This window comes from Pan troglodytes, chromosome 23 (assembly GCF_028858775.2).
Source record: "Pan troglodytes isolate AG18354 chromosome 23, NHGRI_mPanTro3-v2.0_pri, whole genome shotgun sequence".
In the NCBI taxonomy this organism is placed as follows: domain Eukaryota; kingdom Metazoa; phylum Chordata; class Mammalia; order Primates; family Hominidae; genus Pan; species Pan troglodytes.
The window spans coordinates 33,908,397-33,934,446 of NC_086016.1; the positions used below are offsets into that span (position 1 = coordinate 33,908,397).

Consider the following 26,050-nt stretch of genomic DNA (forward strand, 5'->3'; position numbering starts at 1 on the left):
CATTGGTACATTACTATTAAGGAAATTCAGATGTTTTTTAGATTTTAGCACTCATGTACTTGCCGTCTCCAAGATATCATGTTGCATTTAGACCTTCTAAATGTTTTATTGTGAAAAATTTCAACATTCAGAAAAGAAGAGCAAATAATATAATGAGCCCATATACCCAATACCTGAATTTAACAGTTATTATTTTGTCATATTTGATTCATCTGTTTTTTCAGTGCCATTGACTAAGTAAATTATCAATATTATAATATTTTATTCCTATACATATTCAAAAGAGGCATTTTTATATCTGACCACAATATCATGATCATGTTTAACGTTATTATTATTATTATTATTTTTTGAGACACAATTTCACTCTCTCGCCCAGGCTGGAGTGCAGTGGTCATGTAAGCTGACTGCAAACTCCACCTCCCAGGTTCAAGGGATTCTCGTTTCTCAGCCTCCCGAGTAGCTGGGACTACAGGCGCCTGTGACCACGCCTGGCTAATTTTTTTGTATTTTTAGTAGAGATGGGGTTTGCCATGTTGGCCAGCCTGGTCTCAAATCCTGACCTCAGCTGATCCACCCACCTCGGCCTCCCAAAGTGCTGGGATTACAGGCGGGAGCCACCATGCCTGGCTGACACCACTATCTAATTGAGATGATTATCAGATAGTAATAGTTACTGTTTTTACGGGACTTAGCATGAATGGGTTACTCTTCTAAGCACTTTACATGACTTGATTTATTTAAATATCACAGCATCCCTGTGGGATAGATACTGTTACCCCATTTTACAGATGTGGAAATCTGGACACAGAGTTTCAGTAACTTATCCAAAGTCCACAAAATATTAAGTGGTGGAGCATGGACCTGACACAGTCAATCTAGTTCAGAGTCGATGCTTTTTAACCACTGTATTCCTCAACCTCATACAGATTATACTTTAAATTATTTGTTGATCTTTTGTTGGATCCTGTACCCCTAGGAGAATTTTATGAGAGTGATGGGCCATCTGCTGTACTGACACCTCCACTCATCCCCTTATGCAGATGAATTCTGCATTCCTCTAATTCAGTGAATTCCAGGAACCATGAGAGCTCTTCTGACTTAACAGTATATGCAGTTTTATCTGTATAATGAATATGAATTAATTTGAGCATAATCAGTTATACAAAATACTATATAAAGCATGAATATGAATATATGAATTATGAATGTAGATTTATAGGTGTATATGACTATATATTTTTAATATATGAAAGTTTATGTCATTAAAAAGTCATCCTCAACGTTTTTTAGATTGAGAGAAACTGGTTATCTTTTTCTTACTGCAAAAACAATACAGGTTCATTTTAGGAAAATCACAAAATAGGCCAGGCGTGGTGGCTGCTACCTATAATCCCAGCACTTTGAGAGGCCGAGCCAGGCACATTGCCTGAGCTCAGGAGTTTGAAACCAGCCAGTGCACCATGGAAAACCCTGTCTCTACAAAAAAATACCAAAACTTAGCTGGGTGCGGTGGTGCGCGCCTGTAGTTTCAGCTATCTGGGAGGCTGAGGTGGGAGGATCACTTGAGCCTGGGAAGTTGAGGCTGCAGTGAGCCAAGATCATGCCACTGCACTTTAGCCTGGGTGACATAGTGAGACCCTGTCTCAAAAAAAACAAAACAACAACAACAAAAGCACACCAGTATAGTTTAGTAGAGAGGAATTCAAAGCACACTCAATTCCATCTCCCAAATATAGTCTTCATTACTTTGGTGAATCAACCCCTATTATCTGTATTTAGGAGAAAAATTAGTTTTCATAGAGATGTGATCACACATTCCATGTGATTTTTTTTTTTTTTTTTTTGAGATGGAGTCTCACTCTGTCGCCCAGGCTGGAGTGCACTGGCGTGATCTCAGCTCACTGCAACCTCCGCCTCCCTAGTACAAGCAATTCCCTGCCTCAGCCTCCGGAGTAGCTGGGATTGCAGGCGTCTGCCATCACACCTGGCTAATTTTGTTATTTTTAGTAGAGACGGGGTTTCACCATCTTGGCCAGGCTGGTCTTGAACTCCTGACCTCAGGTGATCCACCGCCCTCAGCCACCTAAAGTGCTGGGATTACAGGCATGAGCCACTGTGCCGGGCCTCCGTGTGATTTTTTTACATGTTTTATTGTTTTTATTTCTTTTTGAGACAGTGTCTCACTGTCACCCAGGCTGGAGTGCAGTGGTGCAATCTCAACTCACTGCAAACTCCGCCTTCCAGGTTCAAGCAATTCTCCTGCCTCAGCCTCCTGAGTAGCTGGTGTGACAGGCACCCGCCACCATGCCTGGTTAATTTTTGTATTTTTAGTAGAGACAGGGTTTCACCATGTTGGCCAGGCTGGTCTCGAACTCCTGACCTCAGGTGATCCACCTGCCTTGGCCTCCCAAAATGCTGGCGTGAGCCACCACGCCTGGCCCATATGGTTCTCTTTTTATATGTTTTAAACCTTCATTTTCTTTCATTTCCTTTTTTTTTTTTTTGAGACGGAGTTTCGCTCTTGTTGCCCAGTCTGGAGTGCAGTGACACGATCTCAGCTCACTGCAACCTCCGCCTCCTGGATTCAAGCGATTCTCTTGCCTCAGCCTCTCGAGTAGCTGGGATTACAGGCATGTGCCACCACACCTGGCTGATTTTGTAGTTTTAGTAGAGATGGGGTTTCTCCATATTGGTCAGTCTGTTCTCAAACTCCCGACCTCAGGTGATCCCCCCACCTCGGCCTCTCCAAGTGCTGGGATTACAGGCGTGAGCCACTGTGCCCGGCCATAAATCTTCATTTTCTATTTACTGTATCACAAATGCCAATCCATGTTAAACACACTGCTCCACAGTATCTTCTTTTTTTTTTTTTTTGAGGCGAAGTCTCGCTCTGTCGCCCAGGCTGGAGTGCAGTGGTGGGATCTTGGCTCACTGCAAGCTCTGCCTCCCAGGTTCACGCCATTCTCCTGCCTCAGCCTCCCGAGTATCTGGGACTACAGGTGCCCGCCACCACACCCGGCTAATTTTTTTTGTATTTTTTAGTGGAGACAGGGTTTCACCGTGTTAGCCAGAATGGTCTCTATCTCCTGACCTCATGATCTGCCTGCCTAGGCCTCCCAAAGTGCTGGGATTACAGGCGTTAGCCACTGCGCCTGGCCCACTGTATCATTTTTTATTTCTACATAGAAATTACACTGGGTTACTATTGTTGAAAATTGAGGTGACTTCCAGCTTTTCACTATTCTCAACAGTATTGCCAGTGAACATTCTTACAGATAGGTTTTTAAGCATATCCTTAGTTTTTATGATAAATTGCCAGAAATGGAGCCATTAGGTCAAAGGATAGTCTGTGTTTTCAAGGCTTTCTATTTGTACAGCCAGTGTATGTTCCAAAACCATTAAAGTAGAAGATCTTGTTTTCCTAGCAGCAATTTCTGTGTTCTCACCAACAGTGAGTGCTCTTTTTTTTTGAGATGGAGTCTCACTCTGTCTCCCAGGCTGGAGTGCAGTGGCTCGATCTCGGCTCACTGAAACCTCCGCCTCCTGGGTTCAAGCAATTCTCCTGCCTCAGCCTTCCAAGTAGCTGGGATTACAGGTGCCTGCCACCACACCCAGCTAATTTTTGTATTTTTAGTAGAGATGGGGTTTCACCGTGTTGGCCAGGCTGGTCTTGAACTCCTGACCACCTTATCCACCTGCCTCGGCCTCCCAAAGTACTGGAATTACAAGTATGAGCTACCATGCCCAGCCTCTTTTTTTTTTTTTTTTTTTTTTTTAATGCTTCTTTCCCAATTGGATTGGAAGGAAAACAAGCTCACGGAATCTTTTTTTTTTTTTTTTTGAGACAGAGTCTTGCTCTGTCACCAAGGCTGGAGTGCAGTGGGGTGATCTCAGCTCACTGTACTCCAATTACACTCTTTTTGAAACCTTGTAAGGAACCTGATATTCTGTATGTAAAGTTGCTATATTAGTCCATTTTCTCACTGCTGTAAAGACATACCCAAGACTGGGTAATTTATAAAGAAAAAAGGTTTAATTGACTCATGGCTCTGCATGGCTCAGGAGGCCCCTGGAAACTTACAATCCTGGTGGAAGGCGAAGGGGAAGCAAGGCATGTCTCACCATGGTGAAGCAGGAGAAAGAGCGAGCTCAGGGGAAACTGCCCCTTTTAAACCATCAGATATCGTGAGAACTCCCTCACTATCACAAGAACAGCATGGAGGAAACCACCCCCATGATCCAGTCACCTCCCACCAGGTTCCTCCCTCGACACATGGGTATTACAATTTGAGATGAAATTTGGGAGGGGACACAGAGCCAAACCATATCAGCTGCTCAATATCCATTTTATGATAATACTCTTTTCAGAGTGGTGGTGCAGAATGAGAGAAGAGAAGAATGGACTTCACTTCTCGTAACCATTAAAAAACTCTTCATCCAGTATCCAGTGTTGGTGCGACTGGAACAGGCAGGTACTGCATTCATGTAATAGATGGTGCGGCGGGGAAAGGAAGTGTAGGAGGGGTCTGGGAGACAGAGAAGAGATGTGTGCTTGTTTCTCTCCCATTGCCGTGTGTAGTTTCTGCTTTTGGTCAGGTTTCTGTTTCCAGTTGGATCCAATTGTACATTTCGTATGCCGTAAGTTCAACAGTGTCCCTGATACAGGGAGTGAGGCCTTGTGGAGCCAGATGCCTTCCTTTTTTTTTTTTTTTGAGACAGAGTCTCACTCTGTCACCCAGGCTGGACTGGAGTGGAGCAATTATACTGTAACTTTAAACCACTGGGGCTCAAGCAATCCTCCTGCCTCAGTCTCCCAGGTAGCTAGGATGACAGGCATGCACTACCGTGCCCAGATAATTTTTTCATTTTTTTGCAGAGACAAGAGTCTCGCTGTATTGACCAGGCTTGTTTCAAACTCCTCGTCTTAAGCGATCTTCCTGCCTCCACCTTCCAAAGTGCTGGGATTACAGGCGTGAGCCACCATGCTCAGCCGCCACTTATTTAAGAGTTCATCTTTCAGCCGGGTGCGGTGTCTCATGCCTGTAATCCCAGCACAAGGCAGGCGGATCACGAGGTCAGGAGTTCAAGACCAGCCTGACCAATATGGTGAAACCCTGTCTCTACTAAAAATACAAAAATTAGCCTTGTGTGGTGGCGTGCGCCTGTAGTCCCAGCTACTCGGGAGGCTGAGGCAGGAGAATCACTTGAACCTGGGAGGTGGAGGTTGCAGTGAGCCAAGATTGTGCTGCTCCACTCCAGCCTGGGTGACACAGCAAGACTTCGTTTAAAATTTTAAAAAAAAGTTCATGTTTCATGAGATGTTTTTCTTTCTCTTGCATATTTTGCTTCAGAGGGCTTTCCTCAAGGAGATAATTCTACCTCAGCACAAGGAAACTACCTGGAGGCCATCAATCTGTCATTCAATGGTGAGTAAGGATGCCGGCCATGAGCCAGCATCTTGCCTACCACATGGCTATGTTACCAGAAGGGTGTCCTGATCCAGACCCTAAGAGAAGGTTCTTGGATCTTGCAGAAGAAAGAATTCAAGACGAGTCCACAGAATAAAGTGAAAGCAAGTATATTAAGAAAGTAAAGGAATAAAAGAATAGCTACTCCATAGAAAGAGCAGGGCATTCCGGAAAGCAAGAGGAGGAACATGTCCACCTTAGGTACAGTGGTTGTCTATATATAACAAAGCAAAAAAGTCATGGGGGAGAGATGCTCTGCCGCAAGCACTCATGACAAAGGATTGTTCATCTTTGTGTAACTGCTGTGTTTCTCAAGAATCTATATTATTATCTTTAAAGCAAAACTTACTTTTTTTTTTTTTTTTTGAGATGGAGTCTTGCTCTGTCGCCAGGCTGGAGTGCAGTGACGCGATCTCGGCTCACTGAAACCTCCCACTCCTGGGTTCAGGCGATTCTCCTGCCTCAGCCTCCTGAGTAGCTGGGATTACAGGTGCGCATCACCATGCCCAGCTAATTTTTATATTTTTAGGAGACACGGGGTTTCACCATGTTGGCCAGAATGGTCTCGATCTCCTGACCTCGTGATCTACCTGCCTCAGCCTCCCAAAGTGTTGGGATTATAGGCATGAGCCACAGCACCTGGCCTTTTTTTTTTTTTTAAATATACTTTAAATTCTGGGATACATGTGCAGAATGTGCAGGTTTGTTACATAGATATACATGTGCCATGGTGGTTTGCTGCACCTATCAACCCATCATCTGCATTAGGTATTTCTCTTAATGCTATTTTTTTTTTTTTTTTTTTTCTGGGATGGAGTGTCGCTTTGTCATCCAGGCTGGAACGTAGTGGTGCAATCTTGGCTCACTGCAACCTCCGCCTCCCAGGTTCAAGTGATTCTCCTGCCTCAGCCTCCTGAGTAGCCCTCAGCCTCCTGAGCAGCTGGGACTACAGGTGTGTACCACCATGCCCGGCTAATTTTTGTGTTTTTAGTAGAGATGAGGTTTCACCGTATTGGCCAGGCTGGTCTCGAGCTCCTGACCTCGTGATCCACCTACCTTGGCCTCCCAAAGTGTTGGGATTACAGGCATGATCCACCACGCCCAGCCTTTTTTTTTTTTTTTTTTTCTTTGAGACAGAGTCTTACTCTGTCGCTAGGCTAGAGTGCAATGGCATGATCTCCCTGCTCAGTGCAACTCCAGGTTCAAGCGATTCTCCTGCCTCAGCCTCCCAAGTAGCTGGGATCACAGGCACGTGCCACCACACCCAGCTAATTGTTGTGTTTTTAGTAGAGACAGGGTTGTACCATGTTGGTCAGGATGGTCTCGATCTCCTGACCTCGTGATCCGCCCACCTTGGCCTCCCAAAGTGCTGGGATTTCTGGTGTGAGCCACTGCACCTGGCTGCAAAACTTACTCCTAAACTAAGAATGCTTTTGTTTTTAAGATATTGGGACATCAGGGCATTTCCTGGGTCTATTAAGTCCTGAGTCTGTTGGATAAACATTATTATCCTGTTCCCTTAACTGTAAACACCCTGTGACTAAGAATGTCTAACCTCCTAGGAATGCAGACTAGCAGGTGTGAGCCTCATTTTACCCAGCCGCTATTCAAGATGGAGTTGCTCTGGTTCAAAGGCCTCTGACAGCTATGCATGTCTCTTTATGAATGCCTGCAGACCCGGACCTAGGTGATGATGCCCCCACTCACCTACCCCCAAAATTAATTTAAAGCAATAGCTTCTAATTGGATGGTTGTAATGACCAACATTTAGCTCTTGGGTCTTCTGTTGGCCAGTTAATTTGGTAGTCATTTGCTTCTCATGGTCAGGAACTGGAAGGATCTTCCTTGGGTTCTTTGACTTACTCGAACTGTGTTATTATCTTCCACCCCATCCCTCAACTGCTTCTAGGTAATATTTTAAAAATCTACTTAAAAAATAAGAATTAAAATAAAAATTTAAAAAAATTAAAATCTACTTTAAAAAAAATTACAAAAATAGCCAGGTATGGTGGCTCACACCCATAATCCCAGCACTTTGGGAGGTTGAGGCGGACAGATCACTTGAGGTCAGGAGTTCAAGACCAGCCTGGGCAACATGGTGAAACCCTGTCTCTACTAAAAATACAAAAATTAGCCAGCATGGTGGCGCACACCTGTAATCTCAGCTACTCAGGAGGCTGAGACAGGAGAATCACTTGAACCTGGGAGGTGGAGGTTGTGGGGAGCAGAGATCACGCCGCTGCACTCCAACCTGGTTGATAGAAAAAGACACTATCTCAAAAAAAAAATTTTTTTTTTAAATAGGCTGGCTGCAGTGGCTGACACCTGTAATACCAGCACTTTCAGAGGCTTAGGCAGGGGGATCACCTGAGGTCAGGAGCTCAAGAGCAGCCTGGCCAACATGGCGAAACCCCATCTTTACTAAAAATACATAAAAAACTTGCCAGACATGGTGGTGCATTCCTGTCATACCAGCTACTCGGGAGGCTGAGGCAGGAAAATCACTTAAACCCGGGAGGTGGAGGTTGCAGTGAGCTGAGATCGTGCCACTGCATTCCAGCCTGGGTGATGGAGTTAGACTGTCTCAAATAAATGAATAAATAAATAATAAATAAAATTGCAGAAGTAACCATGTTACTAGAATTTGAATATGGAGAGGTATATCAAGTAAAAAATGATACCCTCCTCCTGCTCCCCAGTGTCAGTCCTCTTTTAAGGGGAACCATTGTTAGCAGTGTGATATGATTATCCCGGCATTTATGTGTTAGCCGAAATATATTGTTTGCAAATAACAGAGATGTACTGATTTAGTTTAAACAAAAAGCGAAATTTACTGTAAGGATACAGAGGCTTAAATGGAGCAGCCAGGAAAGGCTCAAACACCATGTCGAAGAACCTTAGTGGCTCTGGGAACCATAGCAGCAGGAATTATGAGAGCCATATTTCAGCTTCCAGCAACCCTGTCTCTGCTCTCTGTTCAGAATTTACATTCCTGGTAGAGAGGGTCTGATCTGTTTAGCTCCAGTTAGGTGTCCATCTGCCACTGGCCAGAGGTGGAAGTGATGATACGTGTACACATCACTATGTATATCATCTTCCCACATGTCTGTACCCAGGTGCTCGGGGAATTCTAGAGCATAATGTCTTCTGTTAGTAAATCTTCTTGTCATATTGGAATATCACTGATTTTTCATAGTAAGAATCATAGAGGCTAGAAATAAAAAGTGACTTGCCAGATTTACAAAGTCATCCCAAGATTTTGGTCTACTCTTTTAAATAGTGTCTTAAATTAATACTAATATAATCTAATTATATCATTAAGATATATAATATTAAAATAATATATAATATATAAAATAATATAATCAAAGTTTTACTACAGATTCATTTATGGAAGGTTTAAATTAACAGCATGAATTTTTTTTTTTTTTGAGACAGGGTCTTGCTCTGTTGCCCAGGCTGGAATGCAGTGACACGATCTTGGCTCACTGCGCCTCTGCCTCCTGGGTTCAAGTGATTCTCCCATCTCAGCCTCCCACATAGCTGGGATTACAGGTGCACATCACCATGTCTGGCTAATTTTTGTATTTTTTGGTAGAGATGGAGTTTCACCATGTTGGCCAGGCTGGTCTCAAACTCCTGATTTCAAGTGATCCGCCTGCTTTGGCCTCCCAAAGTGCTGGGATTTCAGGCATGAGCCACCATACCCAACCCTCACAGCATGAAATTTTAGCATTTAAGGCTGCACAGGGCAAGTATGAGGTGTCAAGGAGGGGTATTAACAAAGGTGACAGCGACTTATTCCTGTGGTCAAGTAGTTCTTAATATGGAAGAGAAAAGACAGATGCGTATACATTTAACTAGAATGTGGCAGTTGCTATAATAAAAATATGGGCAGAATGCTCTGAGAGTGTAGAGATGCTTGTCTGTGACAGGGTTCTGAAAAGCTGTAACATCATTATTGTGGAATTTTTGTTTTATTTCTAGTGTTTGATAAGCACTACATCAACCGCAACTTTGACCGAACTGGACAGATGTCAGTGGTGATCACGCCCGGGGTGGGTGTCTTTGAAGTGGACCGCCTACTCATGATCCTGACCAAGCAGCGGATGATAGATAATGGTAATGCTCTCTGGTTTGTGCCCTGTCTCCACATGTTCCTAGCCTGATTTCCCCTTAGAACTGTGAGCTTCACTGACTTCTTAGAGTGTGAGGAGCTCTACATAGTGTTCTGTGTGTCACAACGTCTGTGGATGTCAATAGGTGTCAGGTGCTAAAATTTCATGGTCAGATCAGTTTGGGAAATGCTGGGTCATGCAAAGATAAGCAGGTTCCATAATGACAGGTCTTCCTCAGTTTTTAATATGTTAGTGTAGGTTGTTTTTCTCTAAAGGTTGTATCAGGGTACTCTGAGTTCCCCAAACATATTGGGCACTAGAGAAGCCTTCCTGGAGGGATGATTTCAAGGGACCCATGTGCTGTCAGCCCATTTTCTTTCTTTCTTTTTTTTTTTAGACGGAGTCTCGCTCTGTCTCCCAGGCTGGAGTGCAGTGGTGTGATCTCGGCTCACTGCAAGCTCCGCCTCCTGGGTTCACACTATTCTCCTGCCTCAGCCTCCCAAGTAGCTGGGACTACAGGCATCCGCCACCATGCCCGGCTAATTTTTTTTGTATTTTTAGTAGAGGTGGAGCTTCTCCGTGTTAGCCAGGATGGTCTCGATCTCCTGACCTCGTGATCCGCCCATCTTGGCCTCCCAAAGTTCTAGGATTACAGGCATGAGCCACCACACCCAGCCGCTGTCAGCCCATTTTCAGATGTACTATCAGGTCATCTAGTCCAGTCCTTCCTCCATGATGTGCCTCGTATCCCCAACTCAGCCCCACACCCCCCAATTTGATTTGTTTCATCAACAAGATGGAGTTGGGACGCTGAGGCAGTAGAATTGCTTGAACCCAGAAGGTGGAGGTTGCAGCGAGCCGTGATCTCACACCACTGCATGTCAGCCTGGGCAGCAGAGCAAGACTGTCAAAAAAAAAAAAATAAAGGAGTTTGGAAAGTAAATCCTGATGCCACTAAAGAAGCTCTGTTAAGTGATGTGGATTGTTTTACTTTTTACTGAGATATTACAAAGTTACTGTTCCTTTCTGGCCTTAAAAATTTAAACATGGAAGTTTGGTTGTCTTTTTTTAAACAAGTCATGACCTGTAGGACAGTCAAAGGCTAATTGTCAAGCACCGAATAATGATACGTTAGTAGGGCACTTGGAAAAGAGGAAACAGACAAAATGAATGTATTTACTTCTTTGTTGGATAGGCAGCACTATGAGGTTATAAATCATACAATGGTAAGTTAGCTTTGCCTACTACCCAGTTAAATAACATGATTTATAGATAGGGACACTTGTCTCTGCCATTCCCTCCCCACAATTCTTTTTGTCTTTTCTTTTTTTAGGAATTGGTGTGGACTTGGTGTGCATGGGAGAGCAACCATTACATGCTGTCCCATTGTTCAAGGTAATTAGATTTTGGATTTGTTTACTAAAGGCCAGTTGGAGTATAGTTAGAAAGAGAAAAATTCCAGGCGCTGTGGCATGCGCTTATAGTCCCACTTACTCGAGAGGCTGAAGTGGGAAGATCCCTTAAGCCTAGGAGTTTCGGTATACTTTGCTATGAACATGCCTATGAATAACCACTGCACTCCAGCCTGGGCAGCAAAGCAAGACTCTCTCTCTAAAAAAATTATTAGTTTTGAGACAATGTCTTGTTCTTGTCCCCCAGGCTGGAGTGCAATGGTGCGATGTTGGCTCACTGCAACCTCTGCCTCCCGGGTTCAATCAGTTCTCCTGCCTCAGCCTCCCGAGTAGCTATGATTACAGGCGCCTGCCACCATGCCTGGCTAATTTTTGTATTTTTAGTAGAGACGGGGTTTCACCATGTTGGCCAGGCTGGTCTTGAACACCTGACTGCAGGTGATCCACCCGCCTTGGCCTCCCAAATTGCTGGGATTACAGGCGTGACCCACAGCGCCCAGCCCTAAAAAATTTTTTTTAAAAACCTGAAAAACAGAAAAGTTAGAGCAGTTCCAAAACCTACTTGTTCTGTAGCTTATCTGTGCTCTCATTTTTCTCCTTGCAGCTCCATAATCGGAGTGCTCCCCGGGATTCTCGTCTGGGCGATGACTATAATATCCCTCACTGGATAAACCACAGGTGGGTGTGATCTCGATCAATAGTAGGTGATAAGCGTTTTGAACAGCCTCCTTGCCATTTTTCTTTAAATCTGTTAAGTTCTTATTATGGCACTAAACCTTTTGTTAAGAAAATGTGGAAACCAAGTTCTAACATTTGCTCAAAGCTCTGTATACACAAAGCAGTAGCAGTATCATAGGAACAGTCTATGGTGAAAAAGAATAAAAACAAAATTTGAAGGACTTACTTCCTCTGCCGTTCCCATGTCCTTCTATTCCCAACTCCCACAGACTGTAGAAGACCAACATTTGTACCTGACCTCCTTCAGCTCTAGAGAAGTCCCCGCGCCTCTTTACATGGAATCCTGCTGATTCCAGCTCAGGGATGGCTTTTCTCATCCCTCTGCCAGTGCCAGTGCCTCATCTTTTTGAACTATGACACTAATCTTATTCCACCTACCCTTCTCCTGAAAATGCCTATTTTCTTCCAAGATCCAACTCCAGCATCTCTCTTTCATGAATTCCTCCTGTGCTGCCCTGATAGCTAACAGCCACTTTTTCTTCAGTGCTTCCAGAGCATTCTATCCTTCTCTGGGTTGTCTTTCTTTCTTTCTTTTTTTTTTTTAAGACGGAGTTTCACTCTGTCACCCAGGCTGGAGTGCAGTGACATGATCTTGGCTCACTGCAACCTCCACCACCCGGGTTCAAGTGATTCTCTTGCCTCAGCCTCCTGCGTAGTTGGGATTACAGGTGCCTGCCACCACGCCCAGCTAATTTTTGTATTTTTAGTGGAAACGAGATTTCACTGTGTTGGCCAACCTGGTCTTGAATAGCAAGTTCATGGCAAAGCTGCAGCTATTAGTTTATACTATTTGATATCATGATATTAGACTGTTTTTGACCTACAAAAGTAGCAATTTCAGGCCGGGCACAGTGGCTCATGCCTGTAATCCCAGCACTTTGGGATGCTGAGGTGGGAGGAATGCTTGAGGCCAGGAGTTTGAAACCATTTTGGTCAGTGTAGCCAGACTCTGTCTCTACCAAAAAACAAAACATAACTAATGTTTTGTAGTGAATTCTTGTAAAAGAAGTTAAAATTGGGAAGATCAGTGAAGCTGAGAACAAAGCCCATGTCAGGAGGGCTGATCCATGCCTAGTATTTTAACTGTGTTTTGAGTTTTAAAATAAAGGGGATTTAGATTAATGACTCTGTTTGTTTCTTTTACAGTTTCTACACATCCAAAAGCCAGCTCTTTTGTAATAGTTTCACCCCACGAATAAAACTGGCAGGAAAGAAGGTAGGTTTTTATTTTTGTTAAGACGGGGTCTTATTATGTGGTCCAGTCTTATCTTGAGCTCCTGGACTCAACCAGTCCTCCTGTTTCAGCCTCCCAAAGTGTTGGGATTACAGACATGAGCCATTCTGCCCAGCCAAGAAGGTAGATTTCATTAATCAGCAGAGAGCCTTTGTGGACTATCACGCATTGATAGGGTTATTTTAGTCCTGAGGTACCCTCATCTTTCCCAATGGCCATGAACAGGGTTAAGAAATTCATCCCCAAACTTTATAACTTTATACATTAGATAAATAAATAACAAGGCCAAGGCCAGACTGCGTGAAATACCTTTGACAAAAATATGACCAAGACCAAGAGTTCATTTTTTGTTTGTTTAAGAGTTCGTTTTATTGTGACCTGACTGTTTTATTCAGATGTTGAAGCCACTCAGATACTAGTGGGGATAAAGACAAAGATGCAGATATGCATTGCAGCAAAGGGGAAATATGATAAAAAGGTCAGATCTTAGTATAAAGAAATGAAAATTCTGGCTGAGTGCAGTGGCTCTTGCCTGTAACCCCAGTGCTTTGGGTGGCTGAGGAAGGAGGATTGTTTGAAGCCAGGAGTTTGAGACCAATCTGGGCAACAAATATAGTGAGACCCCATTTCTATAAAAACTAAAAAAGAATTAGCCAGGTGTGGTGGCACATACCTGTAGTCCCAGCTACTTGGGAGGCTAAAACGGGAAGATTGCCCAAGCCCAGGAATCCATTGCTGTGGTGAGCTATAATTGCGCCATTGCACGCTAACCTGGGTGACTAAGTGAGATCTTGTCTCTGGAAACAAACAAACCAAGAAAATAAATGAAAATTGTAACAAGAATGGGAATTCTTGTTTTCTTCTTTCCAAAGAGGTTTAAAATATATTAATAATTATATCACATGCTACAAAAAGTGTGGTGAAATTGACACTTGAGTACCTGGTTGGTGTACCATACTTTTGCAAAGCATTTCAGCCATGTGTATTGAGAGCAAATGTTTATGCTATTTGAACCAGGCACTTCCATTTTGGGGCATGCGATGTAAGGAAATAATTGAAGTGATAATATGCAAATACATCTGGGTTTAGTTTTATTTATAACTGTGAGAAGTTGAAAACAGTAGATTAATGGCTGAACTATGAAATATCCACTTGATGGAATATATTTGCAACTGTAACAAGTGTTTGTTGTTGTTGTTGTTTGTTTTTTTGAGATGGAATCTTGCTTTGTCTCCCAAGCTGGAGTGCAGTGGCGTGATCTTGGCTTACTGCAACTTCTGCCTCCCAGGTTCAAGCAATTCCTGTGCCCTAGCCTCCTGAGTAGCTGGGATTACAGGCACCCGCCACCACACCCAGCCTAATTTTTGTATTTTTAATGGAGACAGGGTTTCACATGTTGGCCAGGGTTGTCTCAAACTCTTGATTTCAAGTGACCCACCCGCCTCATCCTCCCAAAGTGCTGGGATTATAGGCGTGAGCCACTGCACCCGGCCAGAACTCGAAAAAGTGGTTTTGATGTACTGTGAGAAGAAAAGCAGGCTGTTATGTTTGCAGGCCCCACACCCGAGTGCTCTCACCCCTCTGCCCTTTCCTAGTAGAGCTGAATTCACTGAGGGTTGCTCCATTTGTGGCTGTGTGTCAGGGCCTCTTCTTCCCTTTTCCTTTTTTAGCGGGGAGGGCTGTTAATGTTACTCTTCTAATAGGGGAAATACTAATTTGGAGCAATCTGAGGACTCCTGACATAAGCCATATCAGATAGTGAAGTGCTAGGAGATGGGATTCTGTCTAGAAAGGGCCTCTCTTGCCTTCACCACAAGCATTCTCAGCAAAGTAGAACATGGAAAAACTTCTCTGCACCATGATTATTTTATTTTATTTTTTTGAGACAGAGTCTTGCTCTGTCATGCCCAGTGTAGTGGTGGGATCTCGGCTCACTGCAACCTCTGCCTTCTGGGTTCAATCAGTTTTCGTGCCCCAGCCTCCCCAGTAGCTAGGACTACAGGCGCATGCCACCATGCCTAATTTTTTTTTTTTTTTTTTGAGGTGGAGTCTCTCTCTGTGGCCCAGGCTGGAGTGCAGTGGTGCGATCTTGGCTCACTGTAACCTCTGCCTCCAGGGTTCAAGTGATTCTCCTGTCTCAGCCTCCCAAGTAGCTGGGATTACAGGTGTGCGCCACCATGTCCAGCTAATTTTTGTATTATTTTTTATTTTTTTTTATTTTTTATTTTTTTGAGATAGAGTTTCACTCTGTCTCCCAGGCTGGAGTGCAATGGCACAATCTCGGCTCACTGCAACCTCCATCTCCTGGGTTCACGTGATTCTCCTGCCTCAGCCTCCAGAGAAGCTGGGATTACAGGTGCCCGCCACCACACCCAGCTAATTTTTTGTATTTTTAGTAGAGACGAGGTTTCACCATGTTGGCCAGGCTGGTCTTGAACTCCTGACCTCAGGTGATCCATCTTGGCCTCCCAAAGTGCTGGGATTACAGGTGTGAGCCACCACGCCCAGCTAATTTTTGTATTTTTAGTAGAGATGGGGTTTCACCATGTTGGCCAGGCTGGTACTCCTGACAACCTCAGGTGATCTACCTGTCTCAGCTTCCCAAAGTGCTGGGATTACAGGCATGAGCCATTGTACTTGGCTACCATGATCATTTTAAAGAAGCAAGAGTTAGTATTGTTGTGAAAGTTTTCAGGGTCCTGAAAGATTAAAAAAATATATATATAAATAGAGATGGGGTCTTACTGTGTTGCTCAGGCTAGTCTCAAACTCCTGGGCCCAAGCAATCCTCCTGCCTTGGGCTCCCAAGGTGCTGGGATTACAGGCGTGAACCACTGTGCCTGGCCTTTATTTATTTATTTTATCTGAAAAAGATTTTTAAGAAAATGTAAAAAGTGATAGCTCTATTAGTTTTTTTCCTCTACCCTTGTACTTCATTTCAGCAAATTGGGTGATATACAGAGTGCTCAGCTCTGGTAGGTGTAGGCAGACAGGTGACAGCACCGTAGTGAAGGGGGAAGCATGCAGCATTTGGGTCAGGTGGGACAAACACAACAGTGGGTTGACCAAGAATCTAAAGATCTGGTCTTGAATTTTGGCTCTGCCACCTGCTGAATGTGTGGCTTTGGGTAAAGTCCCTTATTCTCTCTGCAATTGAATATCCCCACTTGTAAGGGGCAGTCCATTCCCCCAGTGGACAGGTTTGTGAGAGGCAACAAGATGTGATATGGGAATAAAGGACCGTGGTAGGTAGGTGTCAGATGTTAGCTCCTGCCTTTCTGTCAGTTACAGGCTGTCTTCCCTGGGAGCAGCACATATATACTGTGCCTTGTGATAAGTTCTTTCCTAGCGAAGGAAGGAGTGATTAATTATCTATTTAATTTTTCAGCCCGCCTCTGAGAAAGCAAAAAATGGCCGTGATACGTGTGAGTATTTTTTTAGATTTTTTTTCTTGCTTTTAAAAAGAGAGTCAGCTGGCCGGGTGCAGTGGCTCACGCCTATAATCCCAGCACTTTGGGAGGCCAAGGTCGGTGGATCACCTGAGGTCAGGAGTTCAAGACCAGCCTTGCCAACATGGTGAAACCCTGTCTCTACAAAAATACAAAAAAAATTAGCTGGGCGTGATGGTGGGTGCCTGTAATCCCAGCTACTCGGGAGGCTGAGGCAGGAGAATCACTTGAACCCGGGAGGCAGAGGTTGCAGTGAGCCGAGATCACGCCATTGCACTCCAGGCTGGGCGACAGAGCAAGACTCCGTCTAAAAAAAAAAAAAAAAAAGAGCATCAGCTAACCCATGACAACAAAACTATGTGAAGTCCCATAAAAAGTTTATGGAAAAGTCAGGAGACCTGAGTTCCCTTTGTGTCATGTTTGCAGGATCCCTTAATTACCTTGTATTTTTTCCCGCCATCTGCAAATTGAAAAAACCTTGTTTTTCTTTTCCATAGGCCGTTTGTAGGGATCACGTAGAAAGTTTTAAACTACTAAACATATTAAGATGATTTATTTTAAGAAGGGTCACAAAAGGATGAAATGCTACCCACAGCTTGCCTTTATTTAGTGCTATACTATTTCTATATTGCTTTGACATATACGTCATTTAGTCTCTACTTGATGAATAGATCGTTATCCCATTTTTTCAAGGGGAGAGGGTGATCACCTGTGCCTTGCAGATTTTGGTGAAGATTATCTGAAGGCCTCTGTTTGAAATGTATTTGGATGACAATTTATATTATTTGTGTATTTTAGCTCTCAGGCCTGTGTTTGAAATGTGTTTGATGACAATTTATATTATTTGTGTATTTCAGCTCTCGGGAGTCCAAAAGAATCTGAGAACGCCCTTCCCATCCAAGTAGATTATGACGCCTATGACGCTCAAGTGTTCAGGCTGCCCGGCCCATCCCGGGCCCAGTGCCTCGCCACCTGCAGGTTTTCTGCCAGATTCACTTGGGGGTGCATATAAAAATTGTGTAGGAAAACCTGAAGTTCAGTAGCGACCTCTAAGAGAGCAACCTTGAAAATCTTGTTTTCTTTTGTTTTGTTTCATTTTGGTTTTTTGTTTGTTTTGTTTTGTTTTTTTGAGATGGAGTTTCGCTCTTGTTGCCCAGGCTTGAGTGCAATGGTGTGATCTCGGCTCACCGCAACCTTGACCTCCCTGGTTCAAGCGGTTCTCCTGCCTCAGCCTCACAAGTTGCTGGGATTACAGGCATGCGCCATCACGCCTGGCTAATTTTGTATTTTTAGTAGAGATGGGGTTTTTCCATGTTGGTCAGGCTGGTCTCGAACTCCCGACCTCAGGTGATCTGCCCGCCTCGATCTCCCAAAGTGCTAGGATTAGAGGCGTAAGCCACTGTGCCTGGCTTGTTTTGTTTTTTGAGATGGAGTCTCACTCTGTCACCCAGGCTGGAGTGCAATGACACAGTCTCGGCTCACTGCAACTTCCGCCTCCTGGGTTCAAGCGATTCTCCTGCCTCAGCCTCCTGAGTAGCTGGGATTAAAGGCACGCGCCACCACGCCCAGCTAATATTTGTGTTTTTTGTAGAGATGGGGTTTCGCCATGGTGGCCAGGCTGGTCTTGAACTTCTGTCCCCAAGTGATCCTCCTGCCTCGGCCTCCCTAAGTGCTGGGATTACAGGTGTGAGCCACCGTACCTGGCTGGTTCTTATGCTTTTCTGAGCCAAGGGAAACAATTCACAAATTCCAGAATCTTCCTCTCATTGGGCTGGCTCTATCCTTGGACACAGCGTTTCTTTTAAGTTTATTATTCTGAGTGGGCATGAACTTTTCTTTCTTTAAGTCCTGCTTTTAAAAATTTGCTCTGTGGTGTTTTGGTCATATGGTAGTTGTTTTTTTTTTTTTTTTGAGACAGGATCTTCTTCTGTCACCCAGGCTGTAGTGCAGTGTCTCATTGACAGCTCACTGTAACCTCTGCCTCCTGGGCTCAAGTGATCCTCTTGCCTCTGCCTCCCAAGTAGCTGAGACTACAGGCATGCACCATCATGTCCAGCTAGTTTTTAATTTTTTGTAGAGATGAGGTCTCACATATTGCCAGGCTGGTCTCAAACTCCTGGCTGAAGCCATCCTCCCGCCTTAGTCTCCGAAAGTGCTGAGATTATAGGCATGAGCCACTGCACTCAGCCATGTAGTAGTTTTTAATTGTGATGTAGTTAGATCTACTCATCTATTCATTTCTGAGTCTTGTGTAAGAAAGCACTCTCTACCCCAGAGTTACAGATGTGTATTTCATATTTTCTTCAAATACTTTATAGTCTTGGCGGAATTTTTTTTTTTTTTTTTTTTTTTTTTTGAGATGGCGTCTTGCCCTGTCTCCTAGGCTGGAGTGCAGTGCTGCAATCTCGGCTCACTGCAGTCTCTGCCTCCTGGGTTCAAGCAATTCTCATGCCTCAGCCTCCCAAGTAACTGGGACTATAGGCATGCACCACCACACTTGGCTAATTTTTATATTTTTTAGTAGAGACAGTTTCACTGTGTTGGCCAGGCTGGTCTCAAACTCCTGACTTCAAGTGGCCCACACCCGCCTTGGCCTCCCAAAGTGCTGGGGTTACAGAATGAGCCACTGCACCCGGCCTCATCTTGGATTTTATGCTTATGTTTATATTATTTATGTTGACTTTCTTTTTTTGTGAATGTGTGAAACAGCTCTAGCTTATATTTTTTTCCCTGTGTACCAAATACTGTGAATCAATTTTCCATATTTCTTTTTTTTTTTTTTTTTTGAGACAGAGTCTCGCTTGTTGCCCAGGCTGGAGTGTAGTGGCGCGATCTCGGCTCACTGCAAGCTCTGCCTCCCGGCTTCACACCATTCTTCTGCCTCAGCCTCCCGAATAGCTGGGACTACAGGCGCCCACCACCACGCCCAGCTAATTTTTTGTATTTTTAGTAGAGACGGGGTTTCACCGTGTTAGCCAGGATGGTCTCGATCTCCTGATCTCGTGATCCGCACACCTCGGCCTCCCAAAGTGCTGGGATTACAGGTGCGAGCCACCGCGCCCGGCCAATTTTCCAGATTTCTTTCTTTCTTTTTTTTTTTTGAGTTGGAGTTTTGCTCTTGTTGCCCAGGCTGGAGTGCAATGGTGTAATCTCAGCTCACCACAACCTCCACCTCCCAGGTTCAAGCAATTCTTGTGCCTCAGCCTCCCGAGTAGCTGGGATTACAAACATTGGCCTCCACGCCTGGCTAATTTTGTATTTTTAGTAGAGACGGGGTTTCTCAGTGTTGGTCAGGCTGGTCTCGAACTCCCGACCCCAGGTGATCCACCCACCTTGGCCTCCAAAAGTGCTGGGATTATAGGTGTGAGCCACTGCCCCCTGCCAGATTTCTTAACTCTGTAGCTTTAAGTGCAACTGAGTGGAAGAATATTATGTCTCTTAATTTTGTGGCAAATGAACTTAGAGTGACCACATGATTGTTTTCTGCCCTTTTCTCTCATCCAGTCCTACCTGAGAAGGCTTAGAGCTCAGAATTAAGTGCTGTCAGCAGCCTCTCTCCTATGTGTGGTTGCTGCTTAGGGGCTCAGTAAGAGCTTCTTAGGGGCTTTTCTTTGTAGTCTTTAAAAATGCTCTCATAGTTCAAGATTGATTTTCTTTTTCTAATCAAAGATGACAAGACCTGGTGGTACCCAGGTTGTGTGGTCTCTGAAGGCACAAATTGTGTCTTAATTGGTGCTACCTTCACACATGGCTAAGCGTATACTGGTGTTTAAATATTTACTGTGGAAAGAACAAACATGAGGTCAGCACTTGGAATCTGTTTTCAGGCTCCGTTTAAGCTCTTACTAAAAAAATCCTTCCAGGAGGAAAGGGAGCAGCTCTGATGCCAGAAGGGCAGCCCCGTTGGTGGGCTTGCCCTTTCGTTCTGAGCTTTTGCTTCTCTATAGGGCTTCTTTCTTTTTGATCCTTCTTCCTGTTGCTTTTAGAGGTTTTCCCCTTGGGGAATTTTATGTTTTAATAAGGCTATATATATATATATAAACTTTTATTAGGAAATGTTCAGACGTGCTCAAATAGAGAATAGTATCATGAACAGTTATCACCATGTTGTCAGCCTTGTTTCATGACCTCTCCCACATTTAAATTTTGGATGGAATATTTTAAAAACAAATCCCAGGATTGGCCGGGCACAGTGGCTCACACCTGTAATCCCAGCACTTTGGGAGGCCAAGGCAGGTGGATCACTTGAGTTCAGGAGTTTGAGACCAGCCTGACCAACATGGTAAAACCCCGTCTCTACTAAAAATACGAAAAAAGTACCCAGGCGTGGTGGTAGGCGTCTGTAATCTCAGCTACTTGGGAGGCTGAGGCAGGAAAATCACTTGAACCCAGGATGTGGAAGCTGCAGTGAGCTGAGATCATGCCACTGCACTCCAGTCTGGGTGACAGAGTGAGACTCCGTCTCACAAAAACAAACAAACAAAACAAATCCCAGGCAGCCTCTATTTTTTTTCAATAGTACATACTTCAGCGTAAGTTTCTTTCTTTTTTTACATGTTATGTATTTATTTAGTGTCACCCAGCCTGGCACAAAGCTGATTAGTATATGTTTCAACAAATAAGAACTAAAAAAAAACCCATCACAGTACCATTATCATTGGTAACAAAATTAACACTAATCCCTAAATGCCCTCTAATAGCCAGTGCATAGTCAGTTTTTTGAATTGCCTCAAAAATGTGCTTTTGCAGTTAGTTTGAAATGGGACCTAAACAAGATCCACTTTTTGCATTTGGTTATAATGCCTTTTGTGTGTGTGTGTGACAGTAGAATGTCTTGCTTTCTACATTTGGCTGATTGTTGCCTTGTTGTGTTTCAGTTTTCCTCTATTCTGCAGATTCCCTGTAAACTGGCAATTATCTCTGGAAGCTTGATTAGATTTAGATTCAAATTTGAGGGCGAGTAGACTTCTCGGGCACTATGTTCTTTCTCCCACATCACATCATACCTCTCTTCTCATTCTGTTTTTAGTGATGAGAGATTAATCAGTGGGATCAGGTGGGGTCAGCCTGGAGCAGTCCTTTCTTTACAACTATGATCCTAGGACTTTGGCTGCATAATGTCTGTCATTTCCCCCGTCTCTTATATAACATCTCAAGCTGTTAAGGGTGAAGTACCGCATACAGGTTTCCCACTTGTAGATCACACTGGGGATTTTTGTTATTGGGTTCCACGTGGCTTGGGCTGGTGATGGGTTTTAGTTTTAACTCAAGGTAGGACAGCATCCCTCGCTTGATGGTAACTTTTTGTCTCTTGCCTGGCAGATCTGTGCGAGAGCGAGAGAGTCACAGTCGAAAGAGTGCCAGCTCCTGTGATGTTTCATCCAGCCCTTCCCTACCAAGCCGCACACTGCCCACTGAGGAAGTGAGGAGCCAGGCTTCTGACGACAGCTCCCTAGGCAAGAGTGCCAACATCCTGATGATCCCACACCCCCACCTGCACCAGTATGAAGTCAGCAGCTCCTTGGGATACACCAGCACTCGAGGTAAGAGTGCTGAAGCACAGACAGAGCCAGGGACATCTTTCTTAATATAGTGGGTGACTGGAGGTGGGAGGATTGGTCAGAGGTGGGGTGTAAATCCCACATCTTAATGATTTCTTTGCCAGTGCACTAGGTACAAATCACTTTAGCTGTTAGCTATGTATATATTGTACTTTATTTTATTATTTTTTTTTTTGGTGACAGAGCACCTAGGCTAAAGTGCAGTGGTGCAATCACAGCTCACCTCAGTGCGGCCTTGAACTCCTGGACTCAATCGATCCTCCCACCTCTGCCTCCCAAGTAACTGGGACTATAGCATGCCACCACACCCAGCTGATTATCATATTTTTTTTTTGTAGAGGTGGGGTTTTACCATTCCCAGGCTGGTCTTGAACTCCTGGGCTCAAGGGATCCACCCATTGGCCTCCAAAAGTGCTGAGATTACAGGCATGAACCAATGTTACCGCACCCTGCCTCTATTATACTATTTTTTGTTTAGCCTTTCTTCATCCATCATTTAACTGTATGCCTTTCCATATGTTAATGGAAAGCTTTTCTTAGGCCTAGGGTCAAAAGGGTTTATTTCCTTAGGATTTCCATTTGTGCCATATATAAAACAACCTCTGTCTTAATGTTGCATTTTAGTTTCTCATTTATCGGTCGGGCGCAGTGGCTCACACCTGTAATTCCAGCACTTTGTGAGGCCAAGGCGGGTGGATCACTTGAGGCCAGAAGTTTGAGACCAGCCTGGTCAACATGGTGAAACGCCGTCTCTACTTAAAATACAAAAATTAGATAGGCGTGGTGGCGGGTGCCTGTAATCCCAGCTACTCAGGAGGCTGAGGCAGGAGAATCACTTGAACCTGGCAGGCGTAGTTGCAGTGAGCCGAGATTCCACCACTGCACTCCAGCCTGGGTGACAGAGGGAGACTCCACCTCAAAAAAAAAAAAACAAACAAACTTTTTTTTCACTTACCTGTTTTTTTTTTAACTTTTATTTGCATTGATTTTGTACTGAATTTATTCCCATACTATCAGTTTTTGTTTCTTCAGTTTCTTTCTTTTCTTTTTTTCTGAGACAGAGTCTTGCTCTCTTGCCCAGGCTAGGGTACAGTGGCATGACATCAGCTCACTGCAACCTCTGCCTCCTGGGTTCAAGTGATTCTCTTGCCTTAGCCTCTCAAGTAGCTGGGATTACAGGCACACACCACCACACCAGCTAATTTTTGTTTTTTTAGTAGAGATGGGGTTTTGCCGTGTTGGCCAGGCTGGTCTCGAACTCCTGGCCTCCAATGATCCACCCACCTCGGCCTCCCAAAGTGCTGGGATTACAGGCGTGAGCCACCATGCCTGGTCTTGGGATATCTTTTTCTTCTGTGCAATGTCCTCTTCTGGTTTAGGAATAATTTATTCCTTTTCCATGAGGATCATCTTGGTGTGGCAGGGGGACCTCATGTGTGGGTTAATCTGACCATGAGCTCTTTACATCAGGCAGCACATCTTGGGTGCTTTGTTCACCTGGACATGCTCAATGACCAGAGAATCTGCACCTGAACCCTTAAGTTAGGCATGACTGTGCATTTTTAAGCATATGTAGCAATAATTCAGTACTCTTTTTTTGGCCACTGTGACCCCGTGTGCAGCCGTGCTGTTTGGCCTGGGACCACCTACTATCTCCATCATTGTAATGTGGAAATGGTACACATTGTTTCTGTAAAGTGACATCTTTCTTTCTTTTTTTTTTTTTTTTTTTTTGTGATGGAGTTTCACTCTTGTCCCCCAGGCTGGAGTGCAATGGCGCGATCTTGGCTCACTGCAACCTCTGCCTCCCGGGTTCAAGCAATTCTCTTGCCTCAGCCACCCGAGTAGCTGTGATTACAGGTGCCTGCCACCATGCCTGGCTAATTTTTGTATTTTTAGTAGAAATGGGGTTTCACCATGTTGGTCAGGCTGGTCTCGAACTCCTGACCTCAGGTGATCTGCCCACCTCAGCCTCCCAAAGTGCTGGGATTACGGGCGTGAGCCACCTTGCCTGGCCAAAGTGACATCTTTCATATACTTGGTGGCTTTTTATATATGCATACCCTTGATGGCCTGAGCAGTTTCATGGGTGGTTTCTTTTGTTTGTTTGTTTTGAGACAGGTTCTCACTCTGTTGCCCAGGCTGTAGTGCAGTGGTACAATATTGGCTCACTACAGCCTCAACTTCCTGGGCTCACGTGATCCTCCCACTTCAGCCTTCCAAATAGCTGGGACTACAGGTGTGCCCCACCACACCCGGCTAGTTTTTAAAGTTTTTGTAGGGACGGTCTCAATCTGTTGCCCAGGCTGGTCTTGAACTCCTGGGCTCAAGTGATCCTTCCACCTTGGTCTCCCAAAGTGCTGGGATTACAGGAATAAGCTACTGTACCTGGCCTGTACTCATCTTTTTTTTTATTAGGTTTTTCTCTTTAATTTCCTTAATAACTAACTAGACTATGTTCTTTTTTATTTTGTAAGTTAGAGCATCAATTCATTAATTTAGAATGAACAGTAAAACTTTCACAGAAATCTGAACATTCTCTTCTTTCCTGCAAAGCAACTTGAGGAATGAAATACAGTATTACAGTGTATGAGGTTCTGTGCTAGGCATTGGGTAGATAATGATGGCCAAGACAAATTCCTTGGAGTTTGCATCTGCTGGACCCACTTTTTCATCTGGGTGGTTGCTTAATGAACATGGAATACACACAAGAAGAGTTGGTTGTGGATTTCAGTTCTTTGATCCACTCAGGCATGCTGTCTCTGTCTCCATAATGGGACCTGTCTACCATTGCGCCAGACAGGTGGTGTCTAAATATCATACCATCTCCTTGCCTGGTCAAGGCTGGAGGCATCCATTTCTTCATTATTTTTTTCTCAGTAATTTTTTTAGCGTAATAACATTTTATTGCTTACTCACGTCCCAGCCCACTAAGTCAGTGGAGGGGCTACTGATCCACTCAGTCATTCAGGAACTCAGGTTCCTTCCATCCTGGGATGCCATGATTATCAACATTGGTCTCCTGGGTTGCCACAAAGGGAAAAAGAATGCAGATCATTCGTGGAGATCATTGTGGTCCAGGCCTGGATTTGAAGCATATAATTTCTACCTGGCCAGAACTAAGTCATTTGGCTTTATTGCAAAGGGTCTGGGAACTATAGTCTTGTATCCAGTGGGAAAATCAAATGGGTTTATAGTGAAGACATTGACTAGCTCTGCCAAGATCTGCCCTTCTGGTGACCACATAGCTATGTTTATTGTTCCTCCCTCTTAGAGAATATACTCGTTCCTTTCCCAAGGGAGACAACTCAAGTCCCATCATTCAGTCATTGCTTCCAGCTCAAAGTTCAGGATCTTCAGGCAGTGTCCTTCCCATCAGATTTGGTTGTGACTTCATTTTGCCAGTAATTTAGAACCAAAACTCCCTTCTCCCAAGTATTTAAAAGCAAACAAATGCAAACATATTTCATTTCTTTATAGTTTGACAGTTTTGCTCATTTCTCTCACTCCCTGACATTTATAATGCCCAAGATTCTTGTCAACCTTGGTTTATCATTCTACCTAGCTCTGGTTTCACTATGGTTCTGTGGTTTTTCTTTGTGACTCAACTCCATGATAACTGGCAGATGTCCTGGAGAACATGATGGAGCCACCGCAGCGAGACTCCAGTGCACCAGGGAGGTTTCACGTTGGCAGTGCAGAATCCATGCTGCATGTTCGACCTGGTGGATACACGCCCCAGAGAGCACTGATTAACCCCTTCGCTCCCTCTCGGATGCCCATGAAGCTTACATCCAACAGAAGGCGCTGGATGCACACTTTTCCTGTGGGTAAGTTCGTTACTTAAGAGAGAGCCTTGGACTAGGAGCTCCTAGCCCTGGTCCTCAGTGTCGGTCACCCATGTGTCCTTGGTCAGGTGCCTCTGTTGCTCCACCTGTAAGATGGGATAACCATGCCCACTTTGGCCATCCCAGGGGTTCTTGTAAAGATCCTTGAAGATGCACTTGGGAATAGGCTTTGTAACTAATTAGCTGTATAAAACTGAGGGCTTTTTTGTTTGTTTCTGC

The 26,050-nt window shown here is 44.3% G+C and overlaps 1 protein-coding gene across 43 annotated transcripts in view; it reads left to right on the forward strand.

Annotated features, from left to right (window-relative positions):
• Positions 1 to 26,050, forward strand: part of DEPDC5 (DEP domain containing 5, GATOR1 subcomplex subunit) — a 155,279-nt gene that overhangs the window by 39,261 nt on the left and 89,968 nt on the right. For 26 of the 43 annotated variants that reach the window (XR_010156140.1, XR_010156141.1, XR_010156144.1 and 23 more), the window contains exons 13-22: positions 4,372 to 4,475; positions 5,355 to 5,429; positions 9,459 to 9,593; positions 10,923 to 10,984; positions 11,606 to 11,679; positions 12,886 to 12,955; positions 16,362 to 16,398; positions 17,280 to 17,400; positions 21,745 to 21,965; positions 25,610 to 25,813. Coding sequence is in view for 31 of the 43 variants with exons in the window: in XM_016939032.4 (XP_016794521.1) it covers positions 4,372 to 4,475; positions 5,355 to 5,429; positions 9,459 to 9,593; positions 10,923 to 10,984; positions 11,606 to 11,679; positions 12,886 to 12,955; positions 16,362 to 16,398; positions 17,280 to 17,400; positions 21,745 to 21,965; positions 25,610 to 25,813 (1,103 nt within the window). In the remaining 12 variants the exon portion in view is untranslated. Of the gene's footprint in view, positions 1 to 4,371; positions 4,476 to 5,354; positions 5,430 to 9,458; positions 9,594 to 10,922; positions 10,985 to 11,605; positions 11,680 to 12,885; positions 12,956 to 16,361; positions 16,399 to 17,279; positions 17,425 to 21,744; positions 21,966 to 25,609; positions 25,814 to 26,050 lie in introns of all 43 variants that reach the window. The other 17 variants (XR_010156137.1, XR_010156138.1, XR_010156136.1 and 14 more) reach the window with 1 other exon arrangement.